The 18,547-nt window shown below is 38.3% G+C and overlaps 3 protein-coding genes across 3 annotated transcripts; 1 reads left to right on the top strand and 2 right to left on the bottom strand.

The window, feature by feature from the left end:
• The first annotated feature begins 106 nt into the window (after nt 1-106).
• On the top strand, nt 107-2,807 carry LOC113082609 (SERTA domain-containing protein 3-like). Its single transcript, XM_026254189.1, has 2 exons — nt 107-269; nt 1,503-2,807. The coding sequence occupies exon 2, from the start codon at nt 1,511-1,513 to the stop codon at nt 2,303-2,305; it is 795 nt and encodes a 264-aa protein (XP_026109974.1). The 5' UTR covers nt 107-269; nt 1,503-1,510; the 3' UTR covers nt 2,306-2,807.
• Nucleotides 2,808-3,301: 494 nt separating this feature from the next.
• LOC113082611 (potassium channel subfamily K member 6-like) lies at nt 3,302-8,987 on the bottom strand. The gene is made up of 3 exons (XM_026254191.1): nt 8,538-8,987; nt 4,978-5,373; nt 3,302-4,284 (listed from the first exon to the last, which is right to left on the bottom strand). The coding sequence occupies exons 1-3, from the start codon at nt 8,845-8,847 to the stop codon at nt 4,052-4,054; spliced, it is 939 nt and encodes a 312-aa protein (XP_026109976.1). The 5' UTR covers nt 8,848-8,987; the 3' UTR covers nt 3,302-4,051.
• A 2,831-nt stretch (nt 8,988-11,818) lies between these two features.
• Nucleotides 11,819-16,722, bottom strand: LOC113082610 (uncharacterized). The gene is made up of 5 exons (XM_026254190.1): nt 15,298-16,722; nt 13,074-13,273; nt 12,806-12,927; nt 12,236-12,359; nt 11,819-12,073 (listed from the first exon to the last, which is right to left on the bottom strand). Exons 1-5 carry the CDS (start codon nt 16,337-16,339, stop codon nt 11,945-11,947), a joined length of 1,617 nt encoding a protein of 538 aa, XP_026109975.1. The 5' UTR covers nt 16,340-16,722; the 3' UTR covers nt 11,819-11,944.
• Nucleotides 16,723-18,547: the final 1,825 nt, after the last annotated feature.

The following is an 18,547-nucleotide window of genomic DNA, read 5'->3' as shown; positions in this document are numbered from 1 at the left end:
GAATTAAGCACTATTTTGTACCCGATTTAACTATACTGTTTAGATGCACAAGAAGTTGTAGGTACTTATGGAACTACAATCCCCGGCGTGCGTTTCGCGCGTGACGTAAGAACTGATTGAATCACTGGCGGGACAAAAAAAAAAAAAAACTCCAGCAAACGCTTCCAGTCTCCCGACGCTTCAGCAGCGTTATATTATTTATAGAAATCGAATGAATATAAATATACAAGAGTTTCATCGATTTTGGAGTTCGTTTACATTCGTTACAGGTGAGTAAAACATGTAATCCGGAATGTAATAGCGGGTAGTTAACGTGCTAAGCTAGCGCACTGATTTCAGCTCACACCAACTTCTGGAAACATTGAAAACATTACTTGTTTTTGTGTCAATTTAAAAATGTTACTTTTGTAACTTAGTTGCTGTTCAGGAAGGTTGATAATGTAAATAAGCCTAGTTCAATTCTAATGAATTTTTATATAACATTTCTGTATTAAAAATAATTTAAATAATACAGGCTCACGTCGCCCTCAAAAAAATAAAAATCGATTCGTTATAATAGAATATAACTTTAATATGATTAAATATTCATTTCGTCCAATGTATCACATTTAATTACAAGTGGCCTTATTTCTATCAGTTATAGTTATGTGAACTATTAGAGGATAAGATGACTCTCACTCTTTTCTCTCTCTCTTGATTTAACTAATTTAATGTCTTTCCTCTTAATTTTTTCATTTGATCTGGTTATGATCATATGTGAGATTTAGACTAATCAGTTAAACAATTAATAGAGCTGTATTTGTGTCTCTGGAAATGTTTGGCTGAATATCTTTTAAAGTAAAACGATAAAATTAGACCCATGGGATAAAATGCTATATATATATATATATATATATATATATATATATATATATATATATATATATATATATATATGTATATATATGTATATGTGTGTATATATATATATATATGTGTGTGTATATATATATGTGTGTGTATATATATATATATATATATATGTGTGTGTGTGTGTATATTATTAAATTATATATATATATATTATTAAATTATATATATTTAAACTTGATATTTATTGTACTTAGTAGGGTTATTATTATTTAGTATGTCTATGAGTTAGATGTCTGAAATGTAAATTAAAACCAACAGGCTATTTTGACATATCAATTAAAATATGGTAAATTAAATATTTATATATTTGTTTCATAGAATAAACTTACCTTACAGATTAATGTTTTTTACTCAGATTTTGCTTTTCTTTCTTTGAGTATTCTATTATCCAGTATCTCAATTATTAAAACAACATAGCTGATTTAATATTTTACATGAATTGTATGAAAAATCATTGATACATTCTGTAAAGCTTTAGCAAAGGGTGTGGTAAGTAAAGTGGCCTCTTTGGATGATTGACATCATTCTCGCTCTACCATGTGAAGTGCATGTTTTGCATTTCTTAAACTGAACTCAGTGTTGTTCTGCAGTGTGAGAAATGGTGGCCAGGGGACAGAAGCGTAAACTCCACAGAGAGGACGGGGGAGGAGGATCGGCGCGGGAGAGTCAGCTGCAGTCCGTGTTGGACATCTCCATGGATAAGTTCCTCCGTGACCAGGCTCTGGTGGAGCCCTGCTTGTTACGGTCGGTTCTGATCAACAACACACTGCGGCAGGTCCAGTCCGAGGTCCGAGCGCAGGTCGAATCACTGTCCCCTGTAAAAATTCCCACGAAATTAAAACCAGAGCCTGATTTTACACAGTTATCTCCTCCAGCGGAGCATAATGCGTCTTTATCATCACCGAATGCTGAAAATACAGAGGATGATTTCATGGTCTGGACTTCAGAAGAGGATTTCTCTTTATCTTCAGCCATTTCTGCCATTCTCAAAGATCTAGATGCAGTCATCGACGCCGGTCAAGGGCCTTGTGCATCTCAGCGGGCTCCGCTCCGCTCTGTAGAGAATCTAACACCGTGTCCTCTGAGGACTGAGAGAACGTCTGCCGTGGCATCGTTTGCCAAAACAGAGCTGATGTGTCCAGTTCGTCCTCAGGATGCAGCGCTAGATAAACTTCTCCTAGACATCGACACGTCTGTGTTTGAACCAGAGCTGAACCTTCTGCAAGGTTTCTCCGTCACGGCCGACGATCTAGTGAAGTATCTGCCATCCCTGTCCAAATCCCCATCAGCGTCCTCTTCCTCCTCTTTAGTCTCTAACGGTCAGGCCATGTGGGAAATCCAGGAGATCGAGCATGTCATGGACATCCTGATGAGAACGTACCCGCAAAGCTGATTATGATGATATCGTGTTCCTGATGTTGAGGTTATGAACGGTTTTAATGGAGGCATACTGAAGAAATTTCTACAAGGGATTGAATAAGGCTTTGCGACCTCATGTTAAAACCGCAGTCTTTAGTCCTCTTGTTTATGCACATCTCGTTCTGTTTCCAGAAATGATCTTTCGTGCAGATTCATCAGAGTTCAGCGACTGTTATACCCAATATTTTTCTGGAAGTGAATCCTTCCGAATGTGCCATTTTATTTTTTATTTTTTTATTACTTTATGAAATAATGTTATTCTCTGAAATATGCACTTTCCATTGCCTTTAAGTTCTTACATACCTTGCAGGTTACCATTAGGAGCATACTTTAAATAGACCACGGTCATTAAAATAGAAGATATTAAATGTTACATGAGCATTATGGACATACTGGTGCTGTTTCAAGCAATGAACGTGTAGTTGGCTATGCAAAATATTTACTATGCCAATATGGAATTATAATGTGAATATTAATCACTCTTTGTATTCTATTGTTGTACTTTAAATAAAGTGGTGCGTGGTGAAATCATGTGGCTAAATAAGTAATTATATTTAAAAAACCACCAGTTCCATGTCAATAGCTATTTGGAGAGAATGCTATGGAGATTCATTTATAATTTCATATCTAATCTGTAAATGGGAATAATAATAGTGCTTAATTTGAACTTTTTCTGTCATGCGGGGGGGAAGCTACGCTAATACTCCTCCTAATATTCACAGGGACAACATGGGAGACAGGAAACATGTTTACTCCACTTAGAAGAGTTAAAGGTTTTTTATAGATTGGGTGGTAGGTTATTTCAAGTGATCTAGGCCTACACAATGACATGTTTATCCCAGATTTTTTGAAATCTATTTAAAGAGATAAAGCAGAGTATGTAAAGTACAACCTTGCTTTAACTCCACAGCTACACAGAGTTTAGATATATTCATCACACCTGGCCATGCAAATGCATCAAGTCACAAAGTACCAAAATTACTTTTATTTTTCTGTGCATGCATTTCTTAAAAACACCTTTTGTTCTTCTGACAGTGAATATCAGGCACCTTTTTCTTCCCTACAATCCAACATTGAAAATACAATTGTAATGATACAGAATATTTAATTAACATACAGTACTATAATAAAGACAAAAAGATTGTTAAGCACAAACCTATATAAAAAGCCAATTATAAAGTGCATATGAAGTTCTCCACATGCTTGGACATCTAGAACCGCCACTGATTAGCTCTGAAAACTGAATCAATTCATTTCACACACACACACACACAATAGTATTGGCATTCTCTTCCTGTTTCTGTGGTCAAGAGCAGTCTTAAGCCATCCAAAAAAAAAAAAAAAGGTAACTTCACCTGAAAACAGTCATCAGTTACGACTGCTAAACAAATCAACACTAAAGTAGATTCACACTTAGGACACAATGAGCAAGTTTTCAATTTCCTAGAGCAATGTCAATATCCCTATAGTCTTCAAGATCAGAAATGGAAACTCAACAGTAACTGAAAAAAAAAAAAAAAAAGGCTTTTGGTTCATGAAAATGTTCTTCCCAGATGCTTTGCTCCTAAAAAGCCTCAGAAGCGGTTCCGTCCAACAGTGAGGTGTACTGTACATCTTCATACTTTATGGTCTTGAGGTGTTTGTTACATGTGCAGACAATTTACAAGTGCAGGACACTGATGGTGCATGCCATCCTCAGAATGTGGAGCACACTGGTGTTTTATCTATTGATGGAGTTGTAGGACACTTGAGAGCTGGGATCCAGAGGCTGAATTGAGGCTTTCTTAGCCTCGGGCGATTCATCATCAGGCTCTCGCTCTATTATTGGCTCTTTATCCTCATCTTCCTCGCAGGTCGGCAGATGAAAGAAAGCAGTCCAGCCGTGCACATCTGCAAGCTTGTGAAAAGTACGAAGGACCAGGAACATGACCATCAAACCCACAAACAGGTAGACTGTAAGAGAAAAGAATAAACTCAGGTCACCACCAAAAAATTAGACAACAATTACAAGTGGAAGTAATTCAGAGCCGTGAGAAAAAGAAAGAGGAAACTGTCCCACTGCCATTTATGATGCTGGTATAATAAATAAATAAATACACAATTTTAATAATTCCATTTTTATTTGGATTTTACTACCTGGAACAGTATTATCTTGAGACACATTATTATTGCATGGGATTCTGACATTAACACTGACAATTAATGCCATATTTATTTATTTTTGCTGCTTCGGTTTTGTAGACATTTCATATTTTTACACAAGAGTAAAAGACTTCATAAAACTATGAATTACATAACAGTAAAAAGTGGGCACTGCATGACTATTAAGGTCATAAAAGACCTTCATAACTTCAGCACTAATCCTCTTAAAAGATGAAAATTACTGTACAGGTCATGCTGACACAAAAAGCTGATAAAAGCAAAAATGTTATTATATACTTACAAAAAAAAAATCATAGATATTAAATAATTCTGTTTTTATAAAAACAATAGGAGCTAATAAAAAAATAAAATAGTTTACATTTTTATATTCTGTTGGAGAAAAGTTTAAAAGGCCTTTCACACTCCTATCCTTCTTTTAGCATAAGCAAAAAGTCTCTCTAAAATAAACCAGCATTAATGAAATTGGAAAGTGGCTTCTCTTACCCATGACTGTTATCTTGTACAAAGCTCTGAGTTTCTGTCCTGGCTTTTCTGCCGGCACAAAGTCTCCCAGTCCTATTGTGCAGAGGGAGATGAAACAAAAGTAGAAGGCGTCTAAGAAAGACCAGGTTTCTTCTATGGCGCTGAACACCAGAGCAGGCAACACGAAGAAGCCGAGTACAACCAGAAACAGCAGAACGGTGAAGTGAAGCACACTGGCGGCGCGTGGCTGCAGGCCTGCCCTCTGCTGGCACGTGGAGATCGGCCCGTAGGTCAGCGGGTGCATGAGGCGCTGGACACAGGCTGTGAGCACTAGCATGGTGAAGGGTACTCCAATCAGAGCATACACGATGGAGAAAGCTTTACCCGCATCAGAGAGCGGCGTAGTGTAGCCGTATCCTGGAAGAGAGGGAAAGAAATATCAAGTATTCCCAACAGAAAAATGATGCAAGTGAAGTCGCTTTATGAATTCCCCAACTGTAAGTCACTTTGAAAATCTTACAGATTTGGAACCACGTGATGGTGAGTAAATGATGACAATCTTTATTTTTGCCTGAAATATCCCTTCATCTTGCCAATTATACAATGCACATGATTTCCTGACAGCATAAAGCTTTTAGCATAATCTAATGCAGAGCAGAGGTCAGCTAAACAGGTTAACATGCTCAATGAAAGGAACGCTTTATACAGACACACAGGTCAAAGGATTGATTTCCCATGATACTGTTTGCAGGACCTAAACTTAGAAGTCAGTTAATGCAAACAAAGCTTGCTCTATGCCCAAACTTAGACTGAAAGGGAGTCATATGTGGGTTTGCCAAAAACTAATTTCATCAGATAACCTCAACATCACTTTTAAGGCGAATGTTCATACACTAAACATAATGCATCACTCATGCACAATACAATTTGAATGTTACCGCACATTTGTGTTGCATGCAAATTTTCTTATTTTTCCATGGACAAACTCATTACTCAAGATGAAACAGTTATTTATAACCTTGCAATATAATTAAGAGGTCTTTGCTCGGTGCAGATGACAGCTACAATTTAAACCACTGAAAAAAATATGGTAGTTATTCTAATTAAATGCCTAACAAGTACATGAGAAGTATTGAAGCCATGTACACATTGCACTCTAAATATTTCGAAAATATATACACTGAATTACTTCTAATCTGAAACCATAATTCAATGAACAAATGGGTGAATCTGATGTTTTCAATAATAACATGATTCATTAAAAAAAAAAATTTCATGTCATGCAACAATGGACATAGAGAGCCTAGAACAATTAATTCAGTTATTTGAAATACTAACTTAAATTATGAACTTTTAAGTAAATATTAGGTCAAAGGAGAATCTTTCGTTCTGCTGTTTAAACTTGTTAGAAATCATGTTATAATCAGTTGTGTGTTACTGAAAGGTCTAGTTTTTGGCAGTATTTTTAGATGAAAATATGTTTCTGCCTTTACATTTTAGGAAGTCCAACACAAAGGGGAATCAAAACGTTTGAAAAAAAAAAGCAAAAAAAAAAAAATTTCCATCCTGTTGATGAACATCCTGTTGATCTTGCCATTGTGCAAATAAAGTAAAGTGAAATAAAGTGATAAAGTGACTGCCTAGACGAAGACTACTACTAACACCGGCGGCGCCAGGGGGGGTCTTGGGGGGTCTCAAGACCCTGCCAAAAAATGCCTTGACCCCCCATTTGACCCCCCAGCCTCTCTTCCTGATTAAAAAATATATATATTCGGGATAAAGATCCAAAAATGTTTCTCTTCAAACTACGCAGAACAATGATAAATAATAATTATTTCGACATTTATTCATACACTGAACCGAGAACCGTTTCTGTCGGACGCGTCCGATTCGAGAACCGATGAGCTGATGATAACTGCGCATGCGTGATTCAGCGCGAAGCAGACTGACACAGAGCGCATCTGAACAGAACTGATTCTTTTGGTGATTGATTCTGAACTGATTCTGTGCTAATGTTATAAGCGCGGGTAAACCAAAGGCTTGAATGAAGGGCAATCATCGCCAATGACGGCATTACATCGAGCGCAAAAGAACCGGTGAACCATTTTTTTTCCAGCTGGTTTATTTGATCGAATTGTCCGAAAGAACCGGTTCACTTGAGCACCTGCTCCTTTGCCCCTTAAGTGCCCTTTTGTCAAAGCAAAATTTCCTCAATTTTTTTTGTAATAACATAAACTTTTGTGAATGCCTGCCCACGCCCAATCATAATATTAGTACAATTTATTAATAATAATTTAGCCGTAAATAAAATGACCAACATGATGACAGTTCACCTGACTACGACCTCATCCAACCGGGAAGATTCCTCATGCTGCACGCGCATTTTTTAATTGCTAGAGGATATTTTCAACATCGTGGCAGCTGGTAAGTGGCGTTTCATTCTCAGCGAAGTGATTTTGGTGTTTATTTACTTATTATTATTTAACAAGAACGATGTGATGTGAGAACATGCAGATATGTTGTTTATATTGCTGTGTGTAGCCTGTAGTGTAGAAGTAACACTAGAGTGCTGTTTGAGGGAGAAAAGTTTCACAGGCATCGAGGGGTCTGGTCTTTTTTATGTTATTTGAATAAACTTTTATTATATTACAGTACTTATTTATTTTTAACACGTAAAAATAATTATCACAACACTGGTAAGGCTTATTCAGATTTTCTCATTCTCTGAATTATCATTATAAAAATAAAAACAATTCAGAAATGAATTAAAATATAATTATATTTTAAATGTGATGCAAATATTTTTTCTACAAAAGCAACAGTGTTTACAACAGCAAGACCACTTTAGCCTGTAAACTCAATAATATCTATCTGGAAATAAATGTAAAAATATCAATGTCAATAAAAATGCATAATATACCTGACATGAAAGTGCAGTGTGAAGGATATGAATTACAAATGTAGCCTGTCATTTGTTTACATTGCAAAGGTGTTTTTGTTGTTTAGTAGCAGAAATATGCAGTTATTAGCCATGTCCACTGTATTTTTTGTTGGTTTTCATGAGACCCCCCTTGAAAAGACCAGGACCCCCCATTGCCCCCCCAATCAAAATTGTCTGGAGCCGCCACTGACTACTAATAAAATATATTTAGTGAAGTAAAACAAAAGTCAAAAACACTGTAACGGAAATAAACCCAATTCTCCAGTAAGCTTACAGTAATAGTTCAGTTCTGGCGAACTTTGGAACGTTTGTTTCTCAGCGCGTCATGTTCTAATGTTCTCTGAGATGAACTAACTGTAGTATTCTACACTCGCTCCAGATATAAACGTAGGCTATAAACGTCCGACTTGAGGGGACATTTTAAAACGCTTAACGTGATATTACTCACTTTATCTGTGGAATAAGGGCTCGTTCTTTTGACAGTAGGTAGGCTAGTGTTTATTAAAAGTAAGGTTTGACAGAAATTTGGGTTTGCCTCGTCGGTGTTTAGGAACGTTAAGCGTTTTAGAATGTCGCGACTTGAGCAGCATCAAACAAACATCACGAAACATCCGTTAAACTCTGTTCCTGTGAAACTCACCCACTGTCGTGACCATCGTGTTTGCGAAGAACAGCGAAGACGCCAGATCCCAGTTTGTGCGGGAATCTTCAAGGACCGACACGCCGTATTTATTCGCTCTTAAAACTTTTTCCAAGAAAACTTCAAAAGCCGTGGCGTTGATGCAGCTGAGGTTGAGGAACTCGGCTTTGAGGGAGATCAGGTCTGACTTCAGGGCTTCCTCGACGGGCCGCTCGAAGGCAGAGAAAGCCAGAGCTCCCAACAGCAAATAAGTGATGTACGCCAATATGAAGCCGCCGGGCACAAAACAGGACCTGAACGCCGTGGGCATGATGGGATTTGTGAGGAACGAGGTGACAGCGAGTCTTAATTTGCTTCACTGATGTTGGACTGATTGAACTCCACCCTTTCACAATCCTCCTCCCTCTGACAAAAGTTGGTAACGGTGGCCAGGAAATAACCCGTGTACTCAGTCACATGGGTGATACTTTGAGTTGTATAGGGTTGTTTGATGCAGAACAACCTTTTTGTTCCTCATTTGAGTTCTTTCATTTACACTCAACTGAGAAATGCTTTATATCTATAGTGCAATTGCTATCAGGAGCTCTCATAGCAGCACCCAAGAGTCTTAAAGTGTCGGTCCTTAAAATGATTTACCCCTACAGAAAAAAAAAAATGTTTTGGGATATATCATATGCTCACATGAGATAAAGACTAACTACAGTTTTCTAGACAGCTAATGCTCTTTTGATTACACAGTGTGGGTTTCGCCAATTCGAGGGCTCCTCCATGTTGTAAAATCACCATCTTCACCATTGACATCATTCTCATAAAAGGAAATTGTGACTTGCATCACTTACAGTAAGTTCATTGTGTAAACTGTTTCGTTTACACAGAGTTGGTTGCCCCTTCATGGGCCCCTGCATGTTGTACAGAGGCCTGTTTCTGTGGCAATAAAATCACCATCATCATAATCATAATAAAAGTTGTGACTTTGTTTTCCCAATTCAAGAACAAAGTCATAATTGCAAGATATTAACACAGAACTGCTAGATATAAATTCGCAATTATGAGAAAAAAGTCATTTGAATACGGTTTTCCCCCCAAATGCATTATAGAACAGAAATGAAAAGGTAGCAAATTGTGACTTTTTATCTCACTTTCAATTTTACAATTTGTATCTCACAATTCAGACTTTTTCAGTTAGTTTTTCAGTTTCAGACTAACTGAAATAAGCATGGCTTGTTTGGTAAACTTGGTTTATGGTACAGGCCCCAGAACTTGTGAGAAGAAAATGTGGGAAAATGGCATTTATTTTTAATTCCATGACATAAGCTTCTATAATGTTAACTGAACATAAACAAAAACTTTTATAAGTGTGCTTGCTAGTACAGTATTGTGTTATTTTACTCAAAATATGATGTATGCTTATAAAAGTAATCAACAAGTTGATATTTCCAATACTGGATGTCTTATACAGACTGAGTCTTAGGTGCCCTCCATTGGGCAGTACCAGTGCTTTCCATTGGATTGTACCACTTACTGATTGAACTTACTGTAAAGTGAACCAATGAGCTTTGGGTGATTTCCTCCATAGGGCAGGTACAATTTAAATAAGTTTGATGTATTTCCCATGGGAACACTTCCAACCAATAGGAGACGGGGAAATAAACGTTATATTAAAAAATGCTGATCTGGAATTAAAAAATTTGCCAGCTGGACCATTAATTAATTGCGGGAAATCAGACAAGCAAAACCAATAAAAAAATTAAAAACTGATTACCAATTTTTGGTTACAAAAAGGCTGATAAGAACAAGATATAAGTGTGAGTGTCTGGACTGACGGAGGGAGGCTTTGTACAATAAAGTCTTATTTTGACATCTGCTTCTCGAGCTTCATTGACTTCATAGAGAAGACCATTGCTTTATCCATGACACTAGTTTTATGCCTAAGCTGTAGATGTTTATTCATGTGCCTTACTGTGTATACAGTACTGATGCAATGGTTTGGGTTAATTTGCATCCTATCAATAAATAAAAAATAAAAAAATCTGCATGATGACCCAGCTTGGAAAAACAGTTGTACATCATGTCCCAAAATTACCTTAATTTCCAAACTTGAAATACAAAATAGCACAGAAAAATCCTCAAACTCGTGATAGGGTCTGTTGTGAAGATGAAGTGAGGGAGAGAGTCACATGCTGCCGAGGAGATAGAAATAGCTACAGTCTCTGTCAAAACAGTTTATTGCTTTTCTCTTCATATTGTCCACTCTAAGTAAACAGCCCTCGCTGCCATATACACACTCATGATGAGGGTGTGTGAGGACAGTGTGAACAGCTGGAGACAGGGAACTGTTATCTTAGTAAACAAGAAGCCAAGTCACTCAGATCAGCCAAAGTTAACCAATGTCCTCAAGAGTTCTGCTGGCATAACTGGAACCAAAGCTTATGAAATGTGCTTTTATTATGCAATATAAAAAAATATATTTAATGTAGATTCGTGCACATAGTTGAGACTTGCCTTAAGTTATTTTGTGTTCATAAATCATGAGCTTTTCTCACATTTGCTCAGGTCTCTTATGAAATGTTAAAGATATCCACTCCACTCAGTCCTTCAAAGATGTTTTAATTACATCGATCAACAAACAAGCGTACAGGTTCAGTTTAAAACACTTCTGAAAATATGGTCTCTATTCGTCAGGAGTTAAAAATGGTTCACTACAGTGTTATATTTAGTACTTCAAGCACAAGGAAAAAAGACATGGAAACAAGAAAATGGATTTCTGTGATCTGGTGTATGAAAATACATTTTGTGGAAATTAGCTTTGACAGTTCCAGACGGGTGAAGGAGAGACTGCAGGGAGCTTGTCCCAATCCCCCTAAAATCACTTTATTTTTTTATTCAATTTTCTGAGACAGCAGAAAGGAAAGTTTGGGATGTGACAGGGCGGATATGAATCTACATCCCTGTGAGAATGTGCACTAACTGGTTTGCTATGACTCCAGAAAAATATTCTTATTCTAACAAATATAATCCATAGCAATGATTGAAAGTAATACACAAATCTGAATATATCAGTTATATCAAAATGGATCCAATAACCAGACTCCGATAACTGGACTGAACAATTTGGCAAAGGGGTTTATAACTTGACATTTTTTATATTGGTCCTAAATGAACCCCAATATTCTGAAAGACTGGAAAACATATATTTGGATGAAATAGTGTGCATTGATACACAGCTGAATGAGAAACAGAATCTACCAGACACCGAGTGAGAACAGACGCTGAAAGATGAAATACACTTTAAATAATCCTCGAATAGAACCTATGGAAACTCAGTTCTTCAGCATGTATTTTTCCTCTGTCCTGTATTTCCTGTTTTCAAGGAAGCACAGGTCAAAGATGTTCAGCAGATATAGAGACTAAGTCATGATATTTCTGTTGAAGTCATATGACAGTCTTCTCTTAGCTATTGCAGCTAATTGCTGGTTGGACGTTGGTAGATTTGGAGAAAATCTGGCACTGGTCTTCAGTCGAACTGTCGCACATTCCTGAGGTAGAAATGATGATGGTTATTTAAAACATGCACTTAAAGAGAGTTTCCAGTACTAAGCTCTATTTATGGTAAATATAGAGTATAGAAATCCATTTGTGTTTGATGTAGCAGGAAGTTTTCATTATATATTGTTGCATTGGTTTTACAGCAGACTCACAGAGCTGGGATGTTGCAAATGCAGTGACTGAAGGAGAAGTTTACGGGAAAGAGACTCTGCCCTTTTATATTTCACACCAATCATCCGGTTTAGATCCTGGAGGCCGTCAAGTAAGCTCTGCTCCCTTTGGGCCAAAGCAAAATGATTAACTCGCAATTTTATAGCATGTAACAAGAAAAACAAATACCATTATTGAATGTAAAATTACGAAAGAAAGACTTGTTTATACATCTTCAGTCATCTCAAGAGGATGAAATACAGAATTTCATGCAGAACATTCAGTTCTTTGTGCTTTGTGTGATGAGATACAGCAGCATTTCCTGCAACCACAAGGTGGCGATAGAAGACTAATATATTCAAACTGGTCCTGGAGTCTCCAAAGTTTTCCTGATTAGCTGACAAGAAATAAAAATAAGGGAGGCATCCAAAATGTGCATTCGTGCATTTATTTGGAGGCTCTAGGAATGGCCCGAAAAACCCTTAAGTATTTTTTTTTATATAAAAATATTCTCAAAATCCATAAACATAAGTCACAATTAATGCAGCACAACTACAAATAATGCAACATACTTGTGCTCCCCTGTATTGCTGTTTTCAGCTGGTCCTTGCAGAAGCTGCTTTAGTGTAGGAATGTGTTCAGGATCTTCACAGGGGGACTTTTCAGAGGGGAAGGCCTCTAGAAACACATTTGACTACACACACAAACACACACACGTACAGTAAAGATCACTAATCATCAGAGCATCAGTAGTGATGAAAAGATGTTTTAGTTACTCATTTGTAAAGTTTCACCATTTTAGAATTAAAAGATATGTATAAAATGAGTCTAAACCTTTACCACATTATGGAGAGGAGAGAGAGGAAGATTGGGCTTTTCTGTAGAAGTCCACCACTGGTCACCAGGCTCTATCTTCTGCTCCACAGTCTCCTGGCTGAAGGCGGTCCATGTGCTCTCTGACGGCTGGAATGACTGGACTACAGTCCAATCAGATGCCCAGGATGCAGGTTCATTTGCATCAGCAGAACTTGTGTGTTCCTCTGACAGGAAATAAAGGCTCATTTAAGTATTTATAGTTTCCTTTTCAAAGATCTCATACAAAAACTCTTTACAAGATCAGTAGGTGCTATGATACTGCGGTGGAAAGGTTTCACACAGTGTAGAACACGTGCAATAACTGATAATAAGTGATGAAAGTGTTTAACCAAACAGTTCTTTTTAGGAAAAAAAAAAAGGATTCTAATGGGGTATTTATAGACCATGGTGGAAAGGTACAACATACATTGGCTCAAAAGAAAATGTGTCTTTAGCTATATTTTTTATAAAACTTAAAAAACGTATCCATACATTCAATTCACTATAGCAGTAAAATTCCAATAACTTATATTCCTTCTCACACATTTTATGATAACTGGGGCAGATTATTAATGAATAAAGACTTATTTTTGTGTGGCTTCTTGTGATTACCTACTGATTTAACATAGTGCATGATTTGTAAATTAATTAAATTGCTTCCTATGTATAGCAGTGCGTTCAAATTGATTAATTGTGGTTAATCGAATTTAAAATAAAAGTTTGTGTTTAAATATCATGTGTGTACTGTGTATATGTATATGTAAATATATATTTTTTCTTTACATATAAATAGAAATATATACAGCACACACACATATATTATATAAATTAATTTCAATTAATCGATTTGATAGCACTATGGTTTTTCTGACGTAGTAAACTTGCTCGGTAGCTCACCTGGTACAGCATTACACTTGTGATGTGAAACACAGAGGTATGAGTCCTCTAAAACATGAGTCACCATATCTAAGACTTATAGAAGCAAGCTGAAATGGCTTGCTTCAGCAAATGTGTTTTATCTCGTGTTTGCTTTTGTTAACACTGAAAACTTTAGTGTAGGTGGTACATTATAAAGGCCTTAGAGCACCACTCGCCTAACATTTCGTTTCCAATTTGTCACAATATATACAACAACCAACATAATAAACCATTACCGGATTCATGTTCATGTTGTCAGATAAAAATGAACACACTTTTACCACCACTCTCTGGATATTTCACTTTAAAATGCATCATGAAATGTACAAGAAGCAATGTAATATGATTTTGAAGAAATGTCTCAACAGGAAAACACTATGTGTGTTAAATGGCTTCGAGAAATAGCTTGTCATTTTAAATATCTACTTGTGTGATGCAATTTCAGAATTAAAAACAATAAGAAGTAGGTTAAACCTGTTTATGCGCACGACTGGAATCACCAGGCTTTCACCTTTTTAGAGAATAGGATTAATCCTGCAGATTAAGGTTACGCAGCGGCTGACAGAAATGGAATTGAGTCCATAAAATTATTAAATTGAAAGTGTTTGTGGTGACACTTTATTTTAAGGTGTCCCTGTTACAGAAATAATTATACATTTAAGTACTGAGTAATATTAATTAACTACAAGCACATATATGGTTAGGATTAGAATGAGGGTTTTGTTTTAGGGTTACTTGCACGTAATTATGCATAATTTATCGTTATTCTAATAGTAAGTACATGCAACGTATAATAAGGACACCTTAAAATAAAGTGTCACTGTTTTTGTTTTTGACCAAAGATTATAGTTAGAAGACATACTAGATGAATAACCAATGAAGTGTTTGTCCTCTAGTTTGATCAAGACGTTCCCTCTAGACATGCTGCCTTTGGCTTTGTGAAGGTTGGCCTCCCCTCTTGTCCCAATGGCCTTGTGTGTGCATGTCTTTTTAATGCTGCCTCCTGCCTTAGGCTGGTACACAGCAACAGGGAAGAGTGAGTGGTTGGGGGGTAGGAATTCCAAGCAGTGCTTTAAATAATTAATATCTTCACATGAGGTCAGGGGAAGCGAGGGGGTCTGCAGGAATTCAGGTCAGTCCAGCCAGACTAGTTTGTACATTGGGACTGCATGTTATCTGCTCACTCGAACCCAAACAAAGCTAAGTTCCTTCTAAAGAAGAGAACTTACCGCACCTTCCGACTTAAGTGGCAAAATGTATTACCTTGCTATTTTCAAGACAGCGTACTCACCGCAGTTGTAATCCTCAGCCGACTGTTGGACTTCACTGAATCCATCCGTCCACAGCTGGTCTCCACCTGCCAGCATGAATGCCCCAAACTCATCCTCCTCCTCCTCCTCGCCCACATCAAGAGACCCCTCGTCAGCGGCCACCTTGTCCTTGTCGTCAACTCTTCTCGGCTCTGATAGCAACTCTGAGTTCACCAGAGGCAGCAAGTCTCCACCTCTCGCCCCCGCCTCCCCCTCGCTTAATGCTGGGATGGCTGTTGCGATGGCTGCAGTGGTGGTAGGGGCAGGAACAGGCAGGGAGTGAGTAGTGCTTACAGTTATATTGGCCGTCGTTACGCTAAAGCCTCGTGAAGAGGATTTGTCAGACTGCTGAACTTCAAGTTCTCCATGCTCTGTGATTAATTCCTCCCAATGCTGAGGTGAGCACATGGACGGCCTCCTTTTCTTTTCTGTAGTGCTACATTCAGCACCCACTGGAGTGCGGCCCTCCGGCACAACTGTATTCTTTGTGTCTGGAGACCAATCTCTCTGTGCTGTGAGATCGCCGGGCTCCACCGAGTGTAGATTCTCACGGTCCAGTAGGCGCTCATCTGGCCTGGATTCTTGATTCTTCTGAATGCTGACAGGGACTTCGGAGGGCGTTATCATGGGAGAATGATCCATGCTTGGCTCAGTATTACAGTTTGTTGGGGGCAATTTGATTATTAGACTATGTGAGAGAGTCTCAGATGCTACAGATGACCCTAGGTTTGGCACATCAGCAACAATGTTATGGCGATCATTTGCATCAAGGTCACATATTCTGACCTCAGTGTCTCCTTGCACATTGCCACAGCTGAATTCTTTCTCAGAACAGTTATCGGATTGATCAAGGCTCATCTCATCTTCAACCTGCTCACTTGGTTTGGCACATGGTTTGGCAGAAAAGCAGCAGGTTTGTGGATCTGTGCTCTGGGGTGTAACAGCTTTCACTAATATGGGGGAATGAGCCCTTTTGTCTTTGCCCTTCAACTTCAAGTCATCCTGACTTGGATAGCTACCCATCAGGCCTTGTGATTTTGTGTTATCTGGTGTTATGCTAAGTGGTTGTGCATCTGAAATGACTGCATTGTTTTGGTCACCGCGTTGACTAGCATTTTCCGCTTTGCCGTGAGCCGCTGTTCTTTTCTCCGTTGTTTTACCGCATTTCCTCCATTTTCGTATGGCCCTGGGCTTGGCCTTAAATAATCCACCATCGTCTGGCCCATCCTGGCTCACCTTCTGCCCTTTAGAAGAACATTTAAGCTCTTCCTTTGTCCCTTCAAGAATGACAGCATGAGTCCGCGGAGCCGTGACCCTCGTCCCAGTCCCACGGTTTCCAACAGCGCAGATGTAGCTTCCCCTGCCCTGGGCCTTGAGAAACAGGCAGCGTGTCTGAGTCTGCCTGCCACCCCCTCAGTGCCCTTCAAAGTGGCCACAGTTACAAGAGCGCCAAGGCCGCCTTGCCTGACCCCTGGAGTTCTGCTTGCACTAATTGGTGCTATCCAGTGTGTGCCCATAGCCACCGCTGACTCTGACCTGACCAGCTTCTCTGCCCGACCCTGTTTTCAGGAGGATGTTGGCATGTGCCCTGTGGCCGAGATCCATTAGCAGCCCTTTCTTCTGGCTTTAGAGTAGCCGCCACTTTACAGCCCATGCTCTCAGGCCTTTAATCAGGGGTATGGGCTCCAAACTCAAGGGCACTGGCGAATGAGACATTGGTTCTTCGGCATTCATGCAGTAGCTCCCTATGGGCCATGTCCAAGCAGTTATTGTTGTTGTTCTGTTGCAGCATTCTTCTTTGGGGAATAATATCAGATGCTGCGGTGGGTAAGAATGACATTTAGGATGTCAAAAATTGAAAATTTCTTCTGTTACAGCACAGCATTTAGCAATCAGTTAAGGAAGGCAAACTGAATATACAGTATCTTGATTTAATGAGGATTTAAGTTCAATACATGACGCTCAAGTGCAGGCTCAAATTTTAGTTTAGGTTTTTGCAAATTGTCTTCAAATAAAACTTCAGACAAAATATCTATTTATCTAGTAAATTAATCTGGTAACTGTAATATATATATATATATATTGTATATATGTAACTGTATTTCTATAATTGTGTAGTTTGTATTTTATGTAGTTTATTATATTACAATTATATAATAACTGAAAAGTAATAATATTAAATAAATATTCAGTATTTATAACGCAATTGTATTTTTATACTATTAAAAATGGATATTGTCATGTCAAACCACGAAAAGATTTTTTCGTTCTATTTCTTGGCTACTTAATACGATTATTCAGTAAATGATTGTTTTATTCGATAATGTGTATTTTATTAAGGAGCTTAAGTGTATTGGACACTTAAGTTACTGTATAGATGTCTCATTAGAATAGATGTATAAAACACATTCTCATGGTTTTATTCGCATGTCATAACTGTGTGGTGATGCATCAGAGGACGCTGCGTGGGGCTACGTATGCTCCAACACACACATTACGTGATCACATCACTTGCACCAAATCGGGGGTGCCTATCATTAACTAATTAGGACTTTGCCCCACACAGATGTATCTTTATGAGGGTAACCTCGGGGAGGGGGAATTAATTTGCATCCATTCTTTTCATGCTTTGACCAGACAATATCCATCCTTTCGGGATACCAATACAATACACCCTTCTTTTTCTTTCTTTGTAATCCTCTTACCTTTACAGTGCGCCCGTCATGTTCTCATACGGATGCGATGTCACGAATCACACAATCGCTGCTTTCGTACGCTGAGAAGATGCTGCTGGGCTGAAGGATTTTAGCTTTAACCTTCATGAGGATTTTGGACCGTCTATCCATCACAACACTTCGTTTAAAGACAGCATATCCGCGAATACAGACCACCGTAGATATACTATAACCTATAATATCCCATGTAGGTCTCATGTGCTCCGCTGAAGTGTCTCCTCATAGCGCAGCTGCTTTCACTGGCAATGCAACGCAGAGCCTCCGCAATCTAGTGCGTGCGCTCAGCCGACCAATAGCGGAGCGTGCAGCACGCTGTCGGTGCTTTTACGCTTACGCACGAGGACACGCACAGGCGGGAACACATTACTTCATTACAGCTTTTCATTTAGTTCTTCAGCCAGTTCTGGTGAGTATATGCTATTTTTGAAACCTTCTTGCACTGCCTCTTTTGCTCGACTTCGTTTAGCCATAATGGTAGTCTATAGAAACTCAATAT

This window comes from Carassius auratus, unplaced genomic scaffold, assembly GCF_003368295.1.
Source record: "Carassius auratus strain Wakin unplaced genomic scaffold, ASM336829v1 scaf_tig00036604, whole genome shotgun sequence".
NCBI classification, from domain to species: Eukaryota; Metazoa; Chordata; class Actinopteri; order Cypriniformes; family Cyprinidae; genus Carassius; species Carassius auratus.
Note: the sequence above shows the minus strand (reverse complement) of the source record. Positions and strands in the feature narration are given on the sequence as shown.

Excerpts from the sequence above, each read along its gene's own strand:
- LOC113082611 (XM_026254191.1), bottom strand. The coding sequence starts at position 8,847 with ATGCCCACGGCGTTCAGGTCCTGTTTTGTGCCCGGCGGCTTCATATTG. Across the intron at positions 5,374-8,537 it reads CACGATGGTCACGACAGTGG|GATACGGCTACACTACGCCG; the intron begins GTGAGTTTCACA and ends CCTCTCTTCCAG. Across the intron at positions 4,285-4,977 it reads GTACAAGATAACAGTCATGG|TCTACCTGTTTGTGGGTTTG; the intron begins GTAAGAGAAGCC and ends TTTCTCTTACAG.
- LOC113082609 (XM_026254189.1), top strand. The coding sequence starts at position 1,511 with ATGGTGGCCAGGGGACAGAAGCGTAAACTCCACAGAGAGGACGGGGGA.
- LOC113082610 (XM_026254190.1), bottom strand. The coding sequence starts at position 16,339 with ATGGGTAGCTATCCAAGTCAGGATGACTTGAAGTTGAAGGGCAAAGAC. Across the intron at positions 13,274-15,297 it reads GGCTGAGGATTACAACTGCG|AGGAACACACAAGTTCTGCT; the intron begins GTGAGTACGCTG and ends ATTTCCTGTCAG. Across the intron at positions 12,074-12,235 it reads ATTTGCAACATCCCAGCTCT|GAATGTGCGACAGTTCGACT; the intron begins GTGAGTCTGCTG and ends TTTCTACCTCAG.